The following is a 16,881-nucleotide window of genomic DNA, read 5'->3' on the forward strand; positions in this document are numbered from 1 at the left end:
TACAAGTCTAAATCATCTAGAATAATGTTAACACGTCCATCAACACCTTCCTTCTTCATACTCAGCCATTCAACTGCCGGCAAAACGGACTACGAGCCCTTAAAGTAGTCCCCCATCGCAGAAACACAAACGGAATAGGAATCATCAGACAGCACAAACCACCTAGAAGGGTACAAGCAAAGGACGCACCCAGGTTGTGATACAGAGGATAGGTACACAATGGAATGATAATACTAGCGAGAATATTGCGAGTGACAACACTCGAAGCCGTTGCCGAGGCACTGTATATCCCATAAGCATCAGTCAGATAATTGTTCAGCGCCATGAACGTGAGATCGATCCCGATGCCGAGTGGTATCCCAGATAAGGCGGGCACAATCCAGTGGATGCTAGGACGAGCAGCCCAGCCGAGCCAGAATTCGGAAATTGCAAACAGCGGACCGCCGAGACAGGCCAGGGGCAGTCGACGGTATTCCTCTCTTTGTGCCCATGCTCGTCCCTGCTGTACAGCACGCGAGTGGTAGCGTTCCCAGGCTAGGAAGATGAAGATCGCCAGGACGGCTCCCACGCCTGTACCAAGAAACATCAGCGCCGATACACCTGGTGCCATGTTGTACGTGTCCCGGAATACAAGCGGATACAAGCCGAAGTATAGAAAGAAGATGATGTACTGGTAGAGAATGAACAGATCAGTGAAAAAGACCAGAGGCTCTGCGGTAATCCTAACAGGGCGCAATAAAAGCAAGAAAAGATCCTTGGAGTTTGGTACTTTCCGAGCCTCTTGTAACCCTGTTTCATGGGCTTGAATGACTGGAGCGAATGTTTCTGTATTTTCTTTTATTAGCCGAAAGATAAGAGACGAATATATATTTTTGAGAAGGTAATACCTTGCATGAATAACAGCATCGGCCAATTCACCCCTGCCATAGCCAGGACAACCCAGAACTGCCGGTTCCATCGGCGAGAGGACACAAACCCGGATATAATAGGACCAAAGAGAGGCCCGACATTACTCGTGAGTCCCAAAATAGTGACCGCGCGTCCTCTCTGTTTCAGATCCGGGTATATATCAGAGAAAAGCCCGTTGGACACGGTCTGGGGAGCTGCAGCACCACAGCCCTGCAGGAAACGAAAGAAGAGAAAGACAGGCCAATTCGGCGCAAAAGCACAGCCCAATGTAAAGGCGGTGTAAATGGCGAAGGAGACAAGGAAAATCGGGCGTCGGCCGTATGACTCAGAGAGTGGTGCAAAAATGGGACCGATGATGTACCCAATTAAGAAGACAACGACTGGGAGAGGCTTTTGATATTCAGATGTTACCCCAAACGCGTCATTCAATGCGTCACCGGCACCACTGGGAAGAGAAGAGCCGAGTGTTGTATTGAAGTTCATATATATAATGGTAGAAGCAGCAAACACCTTTCTTGCCTGAAGAATATGCAGTCAGCTTTACTCTTGCACCATTGCTGTAATCAGTCACCTACCGAAGACCATTTGTGGGCGAACTGGATAGAAGCTTCGTCGACTGTTGAATGTGGAAGGTTATCGATGGCACCTTTCTCGCTGTCCTGAGCTAGATAGTGTTTCCTACTCAGTTGTATGTTGCATGAGTTGGTAGTATTGTACAACACACCTTTGGCGTTTTCGTTAATGGACAGGTCTATTTCGAGAGCCATGTTCGTAAAATTTCTTGTTGGAGAGAATGGTAGAAAGAGTACAGTAGGGGAAGAAGAACTCGGGCAGCTGCTTGGCACGGGTTCGCTCTATATTGAGGGATGTTTCACCATGCTTCACTACGTCGAAGATCGTGCAACCGTGGTTGTCAGTAGGATGGCTGTGACAATTGAATGTCTTAACAGTTCAAAGCTTCCAAGCCCACTCGGTGAATGTATCAGTCGTGAGCGGGTGGATTTGATCACACATTCCTCGATACGATATCAAATGTAAATAATATAATCTCACCCGTAAATTTATAGGTTATAACTTATCGGAAATTTAAATATCTGTACAATAGTCTCTCTATGAAGTTCCTCCAATGAATAGTTACATTTGTGTAGCGTAACATCCGGGTGCGCCTGACACAGTACGTGAAATGCAAGGCTGGTAAAACATAGATAATGCCCTTCCTAATATATACTAGATTTGAAAGCACACTAGCCGGTTACATATATAATACGTGTTAAGGTGAGTTCGTTGAGTAAAAGCTGGCTATATTAGTGATGTAATGATGGTGTTGGATATCCGACAAGTGACGGAATAAGAGCAAACAGCAAAGCCAAGTCAATTTTCTGAATTTATAAAGAACTAAAATCCAATCCTGAATCCTTATATAGTTTAGTTAGACATGACTCTTGTGCAACTCTACCTATCCCGGATTTATGAGATATCCAGCTCAGAAAATATACTACTGCTCTCTATTGTCACCCGGGATTCATTGCCTACTGATAGTAATATCATGACGAACTTGTACTGAGCCGTGTTTAGGCTCGTAGATCCTCGTCTTGCTGTCAATACTATCATCGGGGTGAGATTGCGAGCCGTAAAGCTGCCCTTCTTCTAGTTCGTAGTAACACGCATTCTGGCCTTTCTTCCGATGAGCGGCTCTTGCCTCGGCAACTCGTGCTGCTGAAGCTTGTAATATGCTTGTCGTTGGTCTCTTCAAATTGGTTCGACGGGCTCGTCGGTTCAGTAATGCGCCAACTTCAGGGGCACAGACGACTAGATTACCGCTGGTGAGCTCCGCAGCTCTACACATAACAAGATGGTCAGTGGAGAGATTGAATCCAAGTAAATATTAAAGTATCTCACCCCCAGAGGAGAATTTCTGGCTGGTTCCAAGTTGTGTCAGGGTTACCGCTGATTCTGAGGCGGACCACGAATCCAATCATGCTAAATACAGGAGCACTACCACAGTCAATATTCTGCATCGACCGAGAGGTTTGCATGGCTCACCAGAGTCCAAAAGTAAAGATAAGAACAATATAAACCTTCTTTATTGGAGTAAGCTGCAGCTTCCACACTGCATGGACTGGGAGCAGTAGAATTAGAAAGTCAGTGATTGTGTTGAACATCCCACTAGTATTGAGCAGTCGAGAAACGTCGATACAAGTTCCCGGAATCGACTTATCCTCAATCCTTGCTCGCGGACTACATTCAAATATTTTCACGAATGAAGTAACGCCGTAAAAGCCGATTAAAATGGTAATTAAAGATACAATGATAATGTCAAATACACTCCATCGAATGGGTGAAAAGTATCGTCGATATAGCCATAGAATAGCTAGCTTTGTGAAGCAAATAATGACTCCATATTCGATCGACGCTACGTTGAACCACTATAGGAACGTTAGATAAGTCTTTCTTGATCAAGCATAGTGGCCAGACATAGGCAGCTTCGTGGGCTTGTTCTATGGTGATATCCCACGCATGTTGACCTCCATGGTGCGTCATGGTCGCTTCCATAATGCCACAATAGGCAATGGTGCCAGCCTACAAGACTGTTAATTAATGCAAAAGTCGAGTTGGTATCGCACATTACCCATGCTATGAATGCGAGCCCTATACATTATGTTAGTAATATCTTCTCAGGTATTGCTCGAGTGGAGTTGACCAACAGTCTTCAAATATCCATGACCTTTTGATAAAGATCCGCACATATGTCCTAGAAAAAAATGCGATAGTAATCAGAGGTATGGCTATGCCAATAGTCAGCCCGCTCTCATAGGCCAGCGACGGCGGATTGTCCGGGCTAGAAACCACTCCGTGGGGGGTTTTAGGGCTGGAGTGAAGGTCGAGAGTGGTTCGGTTGCTGTCGGTGAATTAGACATGGAGTCTGTAGGTATGCTAAGGTATATCAAAAACCGAATACAATATCCAAGCCTTTTGACATAGCGTACAGGAAGCAAACATCAACACTAAGACCGAGAAATAGCTCTTCTTATATGATGGACGTCAATACGCAGATGACATACGACGTTGAGAGTGGTAAATATCATATCGCAGTCTCTTGTATCACAGAAGGGGCGTCATGTTAAGGGTATCTAGAGTACCAAGGCCCGGGAGAACGCCAAACAGCCATTTACTGCCCGTCAAAAGTAACCTCGCTCACTGTGCAGTCAGTGACGAGACATAAATCGGTACATACAGCTGTACTTAGGTTCCGAATATTATTCTCTGGTCTTCCACTAAGTCTTGTAGAAGGTTATTTTTGAAGAACATCTGCTTTCGTCTTACAATGTAATTCCTTGTCCTGCTAGATATTATCTTGGCTTTCGTTTAAGCTTTCGCTTAGATGGCTATCCAATACACAGCAGAACACAGAGATGTAGTTCCTAGCGAATGAGAACCCTTTTGAGTGCATTGATTGCTTCGGTATCGGCGACAATTCATGTGTATTAGTTATAGCAACTTTTGGCCCAGTTATTCGTTGGAGTACTTTAGGCGTCACCAACCAGACAACCCATTTGGTGGCTGAGCTGAATAGAGGCCTGTCATGTGGAAGCTGAACTGTGCAGTGCAGACTGCATAATTTACGACGGAGTCTGACTGTATGACGAAAAGACGTCCAGGCATATACGCATGCATGTTGTATGGCGCGGAGGCTCTCTGAAAACACCATTGCTTTAAATGACATCCATAATAGCAGTCTATGAAATGCCTGTGAAACGGAGGCATGTTACCTGAGTGTCAACTAAGTCGCCGAGACCTTCGAAAGTAAGACACTGTTCTGGGCCAAGAAGGATGACGGCTGCAAACGTGTAACCTTCCCATAAATGTAGCCTATGTGTGCTTCTTGTTAGTAAATGTGTGTCCTACACGAGTACTTGCAAATTATTACAGGACAAGAAGGGAGTTTAGGGTAACACGAATGACTGTAGCTTTTCCTGTGGAACACCACCTAGCGCCTGTGGAACGTCCCGGTGTCCTCGGAGAATATTGAAGGGATGAAAATATTAGTGAGGTGGAAATACAAAGTAGACTGGTCCAAATTAAACGTGCTTTTGAAACAGAATTATTTTGGCCCGGGCCTTTAAATGTAGACTTGTTGGTGGTATTTGCGTCAAGTGTGTGCAGCCTGAGTGAAACCTAACGGTTGAGCTGAATGGGATTTCTGCGACCAGTCCAATGCGGTCGGCTTCCCGTTCTTGAATTGATCTTGGAGATACGGATGTTTTGATAATAAGCAATTGAGATTTGGTGCATTCATTTTCTTGTCTGGTTGATTCTAGGGAAGGCATATTTGCAGCCACCCGCTCCTCGACCTGGCTTTTTGCATAACTGTGGGGGGGAAAAAAGTTCTATTGTTGGTAAAAGCTCGTAGGACAAATAAACAGATAATCGAAGTCGAAGCATTCATGTGGTTGTGCTGGCTGCTGTCATTTACATGTCTATCGTCGGACGGCTGAGAAGTGGTTGAGAATGTAGGATTAGCATCTCACCTTATCCTTTTCGGCAATGCTGTCGATTCCTAAATCCGTACATGAATATCTGCAAGCCAACAATTGTCGGTACGTGGAACCCAAAGAATGAAATACGTGTAGTCAGAAGCAAAAGGAAGTAGCGGAGAGAAGATCGGGTAAAGCTCAACAGCCAAGGAAGCCAGGAAGGAAACCAGGAGGAGGGAAGGACCATGGTTAGGCGCCAACCGGTGACCGCAACAAAGAACGCATCGCCAAAGTTAAACGCACCGATTCTGTCTTCCTCCTGCACCGTTCTCATTCTGCTGGCCCTGTCTTTTCGCAATGTTCTCAAAAGCAGTCCTCCCGAGAAGGGTCTTATCAGCTCGTCACACAAAAACCAGCCGACTTACAAGGATAGCATTTCCAGCACGTCTACAGTCTAACAATGCCCGCTCTTTCGTAACACATGCGCCAAAACGCTTCACTTCTCGATCAAATTCAGCTTTGACAAGCGAAACGTCAGAAGACATGAATTCTGGAGAGTAAGTAAGCAAGCATTGACTGTGTTGCTAGAGTCGTTTTTGACGAATGTAGATATTCTACGGCGTTTGCCTTGTTTGAAGGCTTGTGGGAGGTATGACTACATCTACGGAGATTTTGCTACATTCTAACAGCCTAGGCTGGTGTTAAAAATTGCTTCGTGAATATTGGCTCCGACCATCCACCTATTGTTGAAGCGATTGTCAAGGGCAAACGTGAACGGCCGAGTAACTGGCCTCGGTTTGTAACATGCCCCAGCGAAATGACAGCAATATCTATGGCAGATGGCCATGCTCGCGTGACTGGTCGGCCTCAGGCTGTCATTGTCCATGTTGATGTTGGCACCCAGGCCCTGGCCCACGGGGTTCATAATGCGAGTGTTGGGCGTGCTCCCGTCTTCATATTTGCCGGTCTCTGTCCAATTACAGAATCAGGAGAATTGACTGGTTCTCGCACGGAGTACATGCACTGGCTGCAGGAACCCCATGATCAAAAGGCCATTGTGCGTCAATACTGTCGGTATGTTGGCGAAGTTAGGACTGGGTCCAATGTTAAGGAAACACTTGGACGTGCTCTACAATTTGCTTCCAGTACTCCGAAAGGTCCGGTCTATGTTGTTGCAGCACGAGAGGTGCTAGCTCAAGCCATTCGCCCATACTCTCTTGATCAAGAAAAATGGGTTCCTATTGGGCCCGCTGCACTGCCTGATGATGCAGTTCGTACCATCACCGAAGCTTTGGTGGGCGCTGAGAGGCCTCTTGTGATCACCGGCTACTCTGGTCGTGATCGTCGCACTCCAGAACTGTTAGTCGAACTTGCCGATAAGATCCCTGGTCTTCGGGTTCATGATACTGGAGGAAGTGACATGTGCTTTCCGTTTGACCATCCAGCCTCACTGGGATTTCGATTGGCTTTTGATGAATGCACCCGTGATGCTGATGTAGTTCTGATATTGGATTGCGATGTACCGTGGATCCCTGCACGAAATCCGCCACGTGAGGATGCCAAATTCTTCCATATCGATGTTGACCCGTTAAATCAACAAATACCAGTATCGTTCTTTCCAGCACACGGACGATGGAAGGCTGACTGTTACCTTGCGCTAAAGCAAATGCTCGAGTGTCTAGATAGGGAATTTCGCGGCGTTCAGCAAGACTCCACATATATTGCTCGCAAGCAAGATTTGGTCGTACAGCATAAGGATCGATTGGATAAATTGGCCAAACTGCCGCAAGTCGGAGATGAGGCGTCCCTTGATGGACACAACATTGGGCGACTTCTGAAAGAGTGTCTCCCTGAGGATACTACATTCGTTGTCGAGGCCGTGACCTGTGTTTCGATGATCGCAGATCAGCTTCAGCCAACTCGCCCAGGAAGCTGGATTAATTGTGGTGGAACGGGAATTGGCTGGAGCAATGGAGCAGCTCTGGGTGTCAGAATGGCAATGAATGAGGAAAAGGTACCCGGTATTGTGTGTCAAGTCGTTGGTGATGGGAGCTTCATGTGCGGATCTCCAACGAGTGCTATATGGGCTTCGTATAAGCACAAGATCCCAATCCTCACGGTTGTTCTGAACAATGGTGGTAAGTTGCTATATCTAAATATTATGGTGCATTTTTAACAATTGTTATGCTATCATAGCCTGGAAAGCACCGCGCAATTCAGCGGAGCTAGTGTACCCAAGTGGACTCAACAAAACCGCTACTGACGACGAGCTAAACGTTTCCTTGAGACCATCTCCAGACTATTCGAAACTCGCCGAGGCAGCTGCCACGCAAGCTGGGTGGTTAAAAGGCTCACAGGCTAAGACGGTCAAAGAGTTGCGCGAACAACTCATCGAGGCTGCCAACATTGTACAAATGGGACGTAGTGCACTGGTAGATGCGGTGATTTAGTGACCATTGACATTGAACGGCGGACAACCATAGACAGTTGCCCGAGAACTTCGGCATTTAGGAGAGAGAGTCTATTACAAAAAGTATTTTTTGTCAAATCATGAAACCATCTCCTCTCTAAAGATAGAAAGGGCTAGCATTAAGAAATCATGAAGTCTGCTACCTTTTCTCCCAAACGAAGAGTAGACATCAATCAAAAGATATGAGTAGTAAAAGTAGTCATAGCCGATTTCGCATTGAAACTTAGTGATCCGACTCGGAGATAATTTTCACATGTCGACAAGCTGAAGTGGACTTAAAAATTAACTCCAAATTCCTCCCGGAGCGTTTCCGACTTGACGTCTGCGAACATACGCTAATTAACACAACTCCAACCTCCAACCCACGACCGTACAGATTCTTTACCTGCCAAACAAGCTTCAAACTCTTACCAACACTCCGTCCAGAAAAAGCTCGAAAAACAAGAAAAAGAAAAAAAAGCAAGAAAAAAAGGAAAATGGCGCCTGTACGTTTACCCCTCACCACGACCCCAAGCTCCTCCTCCCTCTATACTAACTCTCAACTCTTTCCAGCGCGGTTTCACAAACCCGGCTCCAAAGGTAATGATATAATATCTCTAACCACACCACACGCACAACGCCACGAACCCTCTTAAAAATCCATACTAACACACAAAACACGCGCGCCAGACCGACTCTGCTCGCTCAGCCTTGAGCTCATTTACCTGCACACTCTGCAACAAGTCGTACTCGCGACACCCCGAATACGAAGCGCACATCGGATCCTACGACCACCAACACCGCAAACGCCTACAAGATCTAAAACAGCTATCGCGCGACCCAAATGCTGCGGAACGAGCGCGGAAGGCGGAGAAGAAGGCGGATGCGGAGGCCGGGTTGCGGGTGCTAGATACCAGTGCCAACAACAACAATAGTGGTGCTGCGAGTGTAGGGAGTGTAGGGAGTAAAAGTGGTGGCGGCGGCGGTAGTGGTGGAGGTGGTGGAGGCGGGTTTAAGAAGGGGGGATTCAAGAGCTCGTTTACGACGGTCAAGGGGCCTGCGGCGGCACCGACGAGGAAGAATGTACTTGGGGATGAGGATGAGGATGAGGAAGGGGGTGGTGGTGGTGGTGGTGGTGAGGAGGAAACTGGGCAGGCTTCGGTAACAGGCCATGATGGCGAGGGGAAAGATGGACAGAGGTTTGGAGAGGTTGAGAGTGATACGGATGAAGATTATCAGAATGATACAGATGGCGCGTATTATGATCCGCTGAGGCCGACGGGTTGCAGCTCTGAATGTCCAGGTGCCAGGGCTGTTTCTATGACATGATATTACGACTATATTTTTGAAGGCTTGTACGTTTATATGGCATAGCGATGGCGTTGGGAACAGTGTTGTATTGATCTATACAAAAGTCCAAGGCGGCAGATGGAAGACAGAATGCTCTTGATAAATAGTCGTACAATTCTAGTATCGGCTCAAATAATGACAATAGGAAAGGGTGGTCCGCAACAATCTAACAGTATGAGACGCGTGATGGAATTAAATATTGGTTCTTTTTCAAAAGTTCGTCTTCTGTCCGCCTCGAATGACACAAATGGAATCGTAAGTTTACAGTCGGAGGAGTTTGGCAGCCTGGCTAACAATGGTGTCTGGCTGGGGGAAGCTCAACTCCTCAAGCTTGAGAGCATATGGAGTAGGAACATCGGCACCAGTGACACGAACAGCCGGGGCGGTCAGATAGTCGAATCCGTATTCCATGGTGATGGCAAGAATCTCAGCACTGACTCCGTACATAGGGAAGCCCGATTCGACGGACATTAAGCGGCCGGTCTTCTGGAGAGACTTGATGATAGTCTCGACGTCAAGAGGCTTGACAGATCGGAGGTTGATGACTTCAGCGTCGACTCCGTATTTGTCCTTCAATTGGGCGGCGGCCTTGAGGGAAAGTCCAACGCAGCGGGAGAGGGAAACGATGGTCAAATCTTTACCAGGGCGCTCAATCTTGGCCTTTCCAATGGGAAGAACAAAGTCGTCCTTTCGGGACGCCTCGCTCATTGGGAATGCCTCACCGTAGAGCAATCTAAGTAATTATAAGAACAAAGTGGTTAAATGTAGGGTTGGAAGTGGTTGACATACTCATTTTCAAGGAATACAACGGGGTTAGGGTCGCGAATTGATGCCTTCAGCAGACCCTTGGCATCCTCGGCGCTCCAGGGAGAGACGACCTTCAAACCAGGGATAGCTCCGTACCAGGCAGAGTAGTCTTGAGAGTGTTGCGCAGCAACACCAGAGGCAAATCCATTGGGACCACGGAAAGTAATGTTGCAGGGCTGGATACCTCCGGACATGTAATGTGTTTTGGCAGCAGAGTTGATAATCTGATCGATAGCTTGCATGGCGAAGTTGAAAGTCATGAACTCGCACTAAGATCATTGTCCATAGTAATTAGCATCTTGCATATACAACATATTTTGAAGTATAAGCTTACAACGGGGTGCAAGCCAGCCAATGCGGCACCAACTGCCAGACCAGCGAAACCGGCTTCGGTGATAGGAGTGTCAATAACCCGCTTGGGTCCAAAACGATCGAGAAGACCTCGCGTTACTTTGTATCTGCATGTCCAACCATCTAGTCAATTCAACATTCCATGACCGCGCAAAACACAGGATAAACGCACGCTCCGTTGTATTGTGCAACTTCCTCACCGAGAACGAAGACCTTATCGTTGCTCTCGAGCTCTTCGGCGAGCGCCTCGTTCAAGGCATCTCTGACGGTCACCTCTTTCGATCCTTCTGTCGCGTATGTGCGCCGGTAGTAAGTCGAGGGAGCACATGCTGGAGCTCTGAACGCAGGGCGGATTGGCGAGGAAATTCGCGATTGCAGCAGACGACCAGCTGGCCGGAGAAACCGGGGAGCAGCCATTGCGAGATTCAGGAAAGCAAGACGAGCAACGATCCAGACCAAGAGACAATGCAGAAGAAGTCGAATAGGGCCGTGCAAAGGCAGCTTCACCCCGAATGCAAGCTGAGTGAATTGGAATGGAGGGCAGGGACGGGGATTATCGGATCGGGGCAGTTGGAGGAAGATTTTGGCCGTGATGATAATTCAGTAGTATGATTTAATTAGTATCACCTACGGCAGCAGCTCCGGCCCGTCGCACACTGCGATTGGCACTGCCAATTCCGTTGGGAGCTGACTAAGGCGCCCCCCAGCACACCGGCGGCCGACTCAGGGTAGCAGGTGTGTATTGCGGATACGGCGATATCGTGTTAAATATATGGATGCCGTTGTTCAAGCCACGTGCTTCGGTATTGTTACCGTTCTCAAATCCAGCAGCTGCCCGTTGCGCATGACAGTCAACCCACCAATCAGCTCAGCCCGCTCGCAAGGTTACTTATACCACCGTACTTGTTGACACCCTAACTTGCTTGTTGTCTATTGTTATGTTATCGTTATTATTAACGTGGCATCCTGATCGATGATACGGCCTGGCTGAACTTTTATCTACCAAGGGAATGGTTGATTCCAGCCCATACGCTACAACTGGTGAATAGACAAGATGGTTGCTCTTCATCTATCCGCCCTACTTATCGCTGCTCGATGCTGCTGGGCAGCACAGCCAGGCAGCCCAAGCCCGGTGCCTGCGAAGCTCAGGGACCTGCAATGGGGCAAGCTGAACTTCCTTCACACGACCGACACCCACGGGTGGCTAGGCGGCCATTTACAAGAGTAGGCGCTCTCTGCATGTAAACGATGTATCCGCTGATGTTTGTTACTAGAGCTTCATACAGCGCTGACTGGGGCGACTATGTCTCATTTGTGACCCAGATGCGCAGAAAGGCCGAGTCTCAAGACGCAGATCTTTTGGTTATTGACACCGGAGACCGCGTTGAAGGCAATGGTCTCTACGACTCGTCAGATCCAAAAGGAAAATATCTATATGACATCCTGAAACAGCAAGACATCGATGTGATGTCGTCTGGAAACCATGAGCTATACAAACAAAACACCTCGGAAGCAGAATTTCTCACGAATGTACCAAACTTCCAGGGTAGCTACTTAGCGTCCAACATCGACATATATGATCCCCAGTCAGGGAAACTCGTAGCGCTAGGTCCGCGATATAAAAAGTTCACCACCAAGAATCAAGCTATTCGAATTGTGGCTTTCGGCTTCCTGTTCGATTTCACAGGAAATTACAACAATACTAAAGTACAACCAGTCGAAGAGACGGTTCGCGAAGATTGGTTTCAGGAGGCCATCCGTGAGACGGAGGTCGATCTCTTCCTTGTTGTTGGGCATGTTCCACTCCGATCACAAGAGTACCAAGCTGTCTACAATGCAGTCAGAAGATTACACCCGGACGTTCCGATACAGTTTTTTGGTGGTCATCTACATGTTCGCGATTATGCAAGATATGACACCAAATCTTCTGGTCTTGCAAGTGGCCGATTCATGGAGACGATTGGTTTCTTATCTATCGACAACGTGAAGAGCAGTAATCCTGTTTTCTCTCGGAGGTATATCGATAATAATTTGTTTTCCTATCACCACCATGCTGGCCTTGACGAAGCCACTTTCCCAACGGAACATGGAAAAAACGTATCTCGCATGATACAGGAAGCCAGACATGCACTCGACTTAGACATGGTACATGGATGTGCTCCCAGGGATTTGTGGGTCAGCCGTACCCCGTATCCTTCCAGTGATAGCATTTACTCGTGGTTGGAAAACGAGGTTCTTCCTCAATCTCTCCGAGACCCGTTGCGCAACAATACTCCAGCGCTAGCAATCTCTAATACTGGTGCTATCAGATTCGACATCTTCAAAGGACCATTTACACAAGACTCTATCTACAACATGTCACCTTTTACTAGTGGTTTTAGGTATATCAAGGACGTTCCTCTGAAGACGGCGAAGAGACTTGTATGGCTTCTGAACAGGGAGACCAAGATTTTTACTGAATCTGAACATCAAAATTATTGCCCATTGGGGCCACCAGAGAAGTGCGCCCATGACCTGGATATCGAGACTAGGAGATACACGCCAATAAATTCCGAGTTGAAACGGCGTGAACAAATCGTCCTCTCTCCAGAAGTCGAGCAAGATCCTCAAGTGCTCCCAGGATACACCACTATCGATGATGCAGGCAATGATGGCGACGATACAATCCATTCCTCTATATCATTTTATGATGTGCCAAATGTTCTCCAAACATTGATTGTGCCAGAGACAACCCTATCCGCAAAAGAGAATACATCCACCGAGCCATCGACCGTTGATCTGGTTTATGTCGATTTCATCGAACCATACATAGCTTTGGCAGCAAAGTTTTCTGGTCTTCACGTTGAGCTGCCCCGGGATTCTGATGTATATATGAGCGGCACAAGCTTGACGGAGCTAATACTTGGCTGGATCAAGGATAATTGGCGGTGTGATAAAACATTCATTTAGAATACTTATATTAAGGTGTCAGAATTAGTTTGTGATAGAATTCGGTTTACCCAAGTTATTCTTAGACATACTCGTATCAATATAAGATATTTATGAATAGACTAATTTTAGTCATGTTTTCAATATTTGTAGTCTGCGTGGTCTTACATACTAGGAGTGAGAAATATATACTTATTCCAATCCAGTATATTTATTTATTATTACAACATTCACTCTTCAAAGACAAAGATAGACTTCCCCCCACGATACCCCGTAAGCGTACCCTGGACCTCCTGCACAAGCTCTGAATAATCCTTGTCCCAAGTCCACTTGACTTCCTGCACTGGAATATCCTTAAACTTGCCATTCCGCGTTAGATCAAAAATATCACGGATCGTGTTCTCCTTCAACTGTGGATTCTTGTCGCCCCATCTACTAACCCAGAAGCCAGCAAAGACAAGATTCTTAAAAATCAAAAGCCCAGAAGGCAACGCCACAGGCTGCTTCGCCATGGCGCCATAGGTGACCAGGTGAGAATCTGGTGCGAGTGCTTTTGCCATTGCAGACGCGTTTTTACCGCCGACGCAGTTCAATGCTAGACGAATGGGTTGTTTGCCCTCTTTAGTCAATTTGTGTACAATAGCTCTGAAGTCTCCGGATAGCAGCTCTGCCTCGGTGATCACAGCCGTTGCGCCCAAATCTAGAAGATCCTTCTTCAATGCCTCAGTCTCTTTCGGATTCTCTCTCTCTCGAATCACATTAAGCGTGTTTATACCCCAGACGCGAGCGAGCTGGATAGCAGCACGACCGACACCACTATTCGCGCCGTTCTGAATAAGCCATTCCTCGCCACTACGAATCCAATCCCAATTACAGAAATCCTTGATCATGCGGTACGCGGTAACCGGGTTGACACTCACTGTCCCGACTTGCAGCGGCGACAAACCCTCTTTGTCCACTTTGATTAATTGTGATTCGTCTAGTTGTGCGTGTGTTCGCCATGTCCCTTGTCCCGTGCGTTTCATCACTACCCAGTCGCCCGTGGAAAGATTGGTTACGTTCGATCCTGTCGATGTGACCTCGAATGCGCCTTCATTGCCGCCGATGGCGGAGGGCTCGGGGGTGCCTAAAGTAGTCTCGAATGGGGGTTTGGAAGGGTAAACGCCTTGGATTTGATTGACGTCGGCGGGATTGATTGGAGCGGCTAGAAGACGGAGATTGACTTGGGTGCCGGTGGGCGCAGGTATAGAGTGTTTATGAAGTCTGTATAGAGCTAAGAATGAGCATTTCGCCAGCATCTGCTTGATTGCTGGACCTACTGTAAGACGTCCTTTGGTTCGCCATATTTCGAGTACGTCAGCACTTTGGCTTGTGTGTATCCATATGCAGAGATATATCTGGCGCCCGCCGCTTGAAGACTACATGGGGATCTTGTGCATTTGAGAGAAGCTTTGACGCCAGGCGAAGACCTGTAGAGAGCTGCTGAGCAGCCAACACTGCTCTTCACGACTCGAAGGGCAAACATTGTCCGCCAATATATCCTCACAAAAAAAGAGGAAAAAAAAAATCAATGGAGCATGGAAGAATGGAAATTATTAGAGTCCCACGTTGGAAAGAAAGCATGCAGCAGCATATTTATGACGTACAGCAGCGGGTATCAGGGCGCTTAACTCCATCAGGTAACGTGCACTCTCCTTCCGCATTTAATATTTGTGACTCGGCAATAGACAATCCCAACCCAGAGCTGCCACTTAAATTGTGCGATTACTCTTGCATCGGTGGTTGCATTATTGCTATGCGTAGAGCCGTCAATGTCACTGCTCCGTGAAGCCGAAAAATGCATCGCTAACCAGACTCGCTTCCTCGAGCTCAATGCCGTGATTACTCCTCTGCAGAGCCAGGCTGGATGGCTGCAACGAGTGCGAGACGCCGATGCGCGAAGGGAAAATGGTAGGCTTGTTAAACACTGCTCCCTATTATTACAAAAATTCCAGTAGCTGATGGCAATGGAGCAATACAGGCACCCAAAAGTCGGCACTTGATGGCAGGATAATTGCTATCAAGGATAATATCTGCACTCGTTCGCTTCCGACGACATGCGCCTCTGCGATGCTTGAGAAGTTTTCCAGTCCTTTTGACGCTACAGTAATCAGCGCCCTGGAGGAATCCGGTGCGATTATTGGGTCGAAAACGAACCTGGATGAGTTCGGAATGGGCTCGCATTCAACAAACTCGCGTTTTGGGGAGGTCAAAAGTAGTTTCTGTGGGAATAGCGGAGAGCCTCTTTCTGCTGGCGGTAGTTCTGGAGGGAGTGCTGTTGCGGTTGCTACAGGGCAATGCTATGCGTAAGCTGCTTATAAATGTCGCAATTGAAATATGCTGATGATGTCCAGTGCTTTAGGGACTGACACAGGCGGGTCCGTTAGGCTTCCTGCCGCGTATACAGGGACCGTCGGATTCAAGCCTTCCTACGGACGAGTATCTCGCTGGGGTGTTGTTGCATATGCGAACTCACTCGATACTGTTGGTATTATTGGCCAGAAGACGTCGGTTGTTCGGGAAGTTTTCGGTATGAACGACGCCAAGCCACTGTAAATTCTTATCTGACATTTGATTCCTCAAGGTGTTCTCAATCATCATGATCCACGAGACCCCACCAGTCTACCAACAAACTCTCGGTCCCGGATTTCTGCTCTTCTATCACAGTCTCAGTTCTCCAATCGCTTAGCTTCTCGACCCTTGCGAATTGGTGTTCCTCTTGAGTATAACTTGACAGAGCTGACTCCGTCACTTCGCAAAGCCTGGCTCTCGGCGCTCAAAGCTCTAGAAAAACAAGGTCACTCTTTGCACCCAGTATCTTTATCGTCGACAAGACACGCATTGCCAGCCTACTACATTCTCGCACCGGCAGAGGCATCATCTAATCTCGCCAAATATGATGGTATCAGATACGGTACTCGTGCCGCCGGCCCAGACAGCGGGGAGGGGTTGAATGGGTATCTCTATGCAAAGACACGCGGCGAAGGCTTTGGTGCCGAGGTGAAAAGGCGGATTTTACTGGGCTCATTCAGTCTCAGTGCTGACGCAATGGACAATTACTTCATCCAAGCACAACGGATCCGTCGACTTGTGCAAAGTGACTTTGATAAAGTCTTTGCATTCAACAATCCATTGAGAACTGGTGCGTCGGGAGATAAGGATGGCGTCTCAAGAGTAGATGTTGTCATAGGACCAACCACCTCCTCTACTCCACCCAGCCTGTCTTCCATTCAAAATGACAGTGATGCGATGGCATCTTTGAATGCGTACGTAACGGATGTTCTCACTGTTCCTGCCAGTTTAGCAGGGTTGCCGGCGATCTCTGTGCCTGTGTCAACCACAAAAACTGACACTAACCCCGGCGTGGACAAGGTAGGGATTCAGATCATAGGCCAATATGGCGATGACGACCTCGTCCTTGATGTTGGCGAGGCGTTGGAGCAAGCGGAAATAACCGTGTGATATGTATTGATAGGCGAAATACCCCCAGTTTACAATATAAAATAAATTATAATACCACACAAATGTCTAGTACCGCTTGACGAAATAATGTTCAATATTCATCTAGCTAAC

General features: G+C 47.4%; 8 protein-coding genes across 8 annotated transcripts; 4 read left to right on the forward strand and 4 right to left on the reverse strand.

Moving 5' to 3' along the window:
* Positions 1–61: 61 nt before the first annotated feature.
* On the reverse strand, positions 62–1,676 carry BGW36DRAFT_420374 (putative MFS transporter; the record flags this gene model as incomplete). The annotated part of the gene is made up of 4 exons (XM_046219500.1): positions 62–162; positions 190–825; positions 888–1,233; positions 1,485–1,676. The coding sequence occupies 4 exons, from the start codon at positions 1,674–1,676 to the stop codon at positions 62–64; spliced, it is 1,275 nt and encodes a 424-aa protein (XP_046066085.1).
* Positions 1,677–2,358: 682 nt separating this feature from the next.
* BGW36DRAFT_420375 (uncharacterized protein) lies at positions 2,359–3,889 on the reverse strand (the record flags this gene model as incomplete). Its single annotated transcript, XM_046219501.1, has 7 exons — positions 2,359–2,747; positions 2,809–2,904; positions 2,953–3,335; positions 3,385–3,489; positions 3,539–3,558; positions 3,615–3,758; positions 3,862–3,889. 7 exons carry the CDS (start codon positions 3,887–3,889, stop codon positions 2,432–2,434), a joined length of 1,092 nt encoding a protein of 363 aa, XP_046066086.1. The 3' UTR covers positions 2,359–2,431.
* A 2,038-nt stretch (positions 3,890–5,927) lies between these two features.
* Positions 5,928–7,834, forward strand: BGW36DRAFT_364549 (thiamine pyrophosphate enzyme; the record flags this gene model as incomplete). The annotated part of the gene is made up of 4 exons (XM_046214563.1): positions 5,928–5,941; positions 5,994–6,033; positions 6,079–7,522; positions 7,581–7,834. 4 exons carry the CDS (start codon positions 5,928–5,930, stop codon positions 7,832–7,834), a joined length of 1,752 nt encoding a protein of 583 aa, XP_046066087.1.
* Positions 7,835–7,945: 111 nt separating this feature from the next.
* Positions 7,946–9,377, forward strand: BGW36DRAFT_63833 (uncharacterized protein). The gene is made up of 3 exons (XM_046222482.1): positions 7,946–8,339; positions 8,407–8,433; positions 8,524–9,377. The coding sequence occupies exons 1-3, from the start codon at positions 8,331–8,333 to the stop codon at positions 9,160–9,162; spliced, it is 675 nt and encodes a 224-aa protein (XP_046066088.1). The 5' UTR covers positions 7,946–8,330; the 3' UTR covers positions 9,163–9,377.
* Positions 9,226–10,969, reverse strand: BGW36DRAFT_63809 (putative pyruvate dehydrogenase E1 beta subunit PdbA). The gene is made up of 4 exons (XM_046222481.1): positions 10,514–10,969; positions 10,325–10,448; positions 9,973–10,259; positions 9,226–9,916 (listed from the first exon to the last, which is right to left on the reverse strand). The coding sequence occupies exons 1-4, from the start codon at positions 10,756–10,758 to the stop codon at positions 9,445–9,447; spliced, it is 1,128 nt and encodes a 375-aa protein (XP_046066089.1). The 5' UTR covers positions 10,759–10,969; the 3' UTR covers positions 9,226–9,444.
* A 277-nt stretch (positions 10,970–11,246) lies between these two features.
* BGW36DRAFT_329124 (Metallo-dependent phosphatase-like protein) lies at positions 11,247–13,393 on the forward strand. The gene is made up of 2 exons (XM_046212788.1): positions 11,247–11,565; positions 11,616–13,393. Exons 1-2 carry the CDS (start codon positions 11,396–11,398, stop codon positions 13,288–13,290), a joined length of 1,845 nt encoding a protein of 614 aa, XP_046066090.1. The 5' UTR covers positions 11,247–11,395; the 3' UTR covers positions 13,291–13,393.
* Positions 13,378–14,868, reverse strand: BGW36DRAFT_465821 (uncharacterized protein). The gene is made up of 2 exons (XM_046222316.1): positions 14,589–14,868; positions 13,378–14,532 (listed from the first exon to the last, which is right to left on the reverse strand). The coding sequence occupies exons 1-2, from the start codon at positions 14,792–14,794 to the stop codon at positions 13,500–13,502; spliced, it is 1,239 nt and encodes a 412-aa protein (XP_046066091.1). The 5' UTR covers positions 14,795–14,868; the 3' UTR covers positions 13,378–13,499.
* Positions 14,869–15,001: 133 nt separating this feature from the next.
* BGW36DRAFT_389778 (amidase signature domain-containing protein) lies at positions 15,002–16,875 on the forward strand. Its single transcript, XM_046217392.1, has 4 exons — positions 15,002–15,219; positions 15,290–15,614; positions 15,663–15,838; positions 15,893–16,875. The coding sequence occupies exons 1-4, from the start codon at positions 15,081–15,083 to the stop codon at positions 16,768–16,770; spliced, it is 1,518 nt and encodes a 505-aa protein (XP_046066092.1). The 5' UTR covers positions 15,002–15,080; the 3' UTR covers positions 16,771–16,875.
* Positions 16,876–16,881: the final 6 nt, after the last annotated feature.

Source organism: Talaromyces proteolyticus (genome assembly GCF_021365285.1).
Source record: "Talaromyces proteolyticus strain PMI_201 chromosome Unknown BGW36scaffold_14, whole genome shotgun sequence".
NCBI classification, from domain to species: domain Eukaryota; kingdom Fungi; phylum Ascomycota; class Eurotiomycetes; order Eurotiales; family Trichocomaceae; genus Talaromyces; species Talaromyces proteolyticus.

Excerpts from the sequence above, each read along its gene's own strand:
- BGW36DRAFT_63833 (XM_046222482.1), top strand. Across the intron at positions 8,434-8,523 it reads TCACAAACCCGGCTCCAAAG|ACCGACTCTGCTCGCTCAGC; the intron begins GTAATGATATAA and ends CACGCGCGCCAG.
- BGW36DRAFT_63809 (XM_046222481.1), bottom strand. The coding sequence starts at position 10,758 with ATGGCTGCTCCCCGGTTTCTCCGGCCAGCTGGTCGTCTGCTGCAATCG. Across the intron at positions 10,449-10,513 it reads GTTGCACAATACAACGGAGC|ATACAAAGTAACGCGAGGTC; the intron begins GTGCGTTTATCC and ends TTGGACATGCAG. Across the intron at positions 9,917-9,972 it reads GTTGTATTCCTTGAAAATGA|ATTGCTCTACGGTGAGGCAT; the intron begins GTATGTCAACCA and ends ATAATTACTTAG.
- BGW36DRAFT_329124 (XM_046212788.1), top strand. The coding sequence starts at position 11,396 with ATGGTTGCTCTTCATCTATCCGCCCTACTTATCGCTGCTCGATGCTGC. Across the intron at positions 11,566-11,615 it reads CTAGGCGGCCATTTACAAGA|AGCTTCATACAGCGCTGACT; the intron begins GTAGGCGCTCTC and ends GTTTGTTACTAG.
- BGW36DRAFT_465821 (XM_046222316.1), bottom strand. The coding sequence starts at position 14,794 with ATGTTTGCCCTTCGAGTCGTGAAGAGCAGTGTTGGCTGCTCAGCAGCT. Across the intron at positions 14,533-14,588 it reads GAACCAAAGGACGTCTTACA|ACTTCATAAACACTCTATAC; the intron begins GTAGGTCCAGCA and ends AGCTCTATACAG.
- BGW36DRAFT_389778 (XM_046217392.1), top strand. The coding sequence starts at position 15,081 with ATGTCACTGCTCCGTGAAGCCGAAAAATGCATCGCTAACCAGACTCGC. Across the intron at positions 15,615-15,662 it reads GCTACAGGGCAATGCTATGC|TGCTTTAGGGACTGACACAG; the intron begins GTAAGCTGCTTA and ends GATGATGTCCAG. Across the intron at positions 15,839-15,892 it reads GGTTGTTCGGGAAGTTTTCG|GTGTTCTCAATCATCATGAT; the intron begins GTATGAACGACG and ends TGATTCCTCAAG.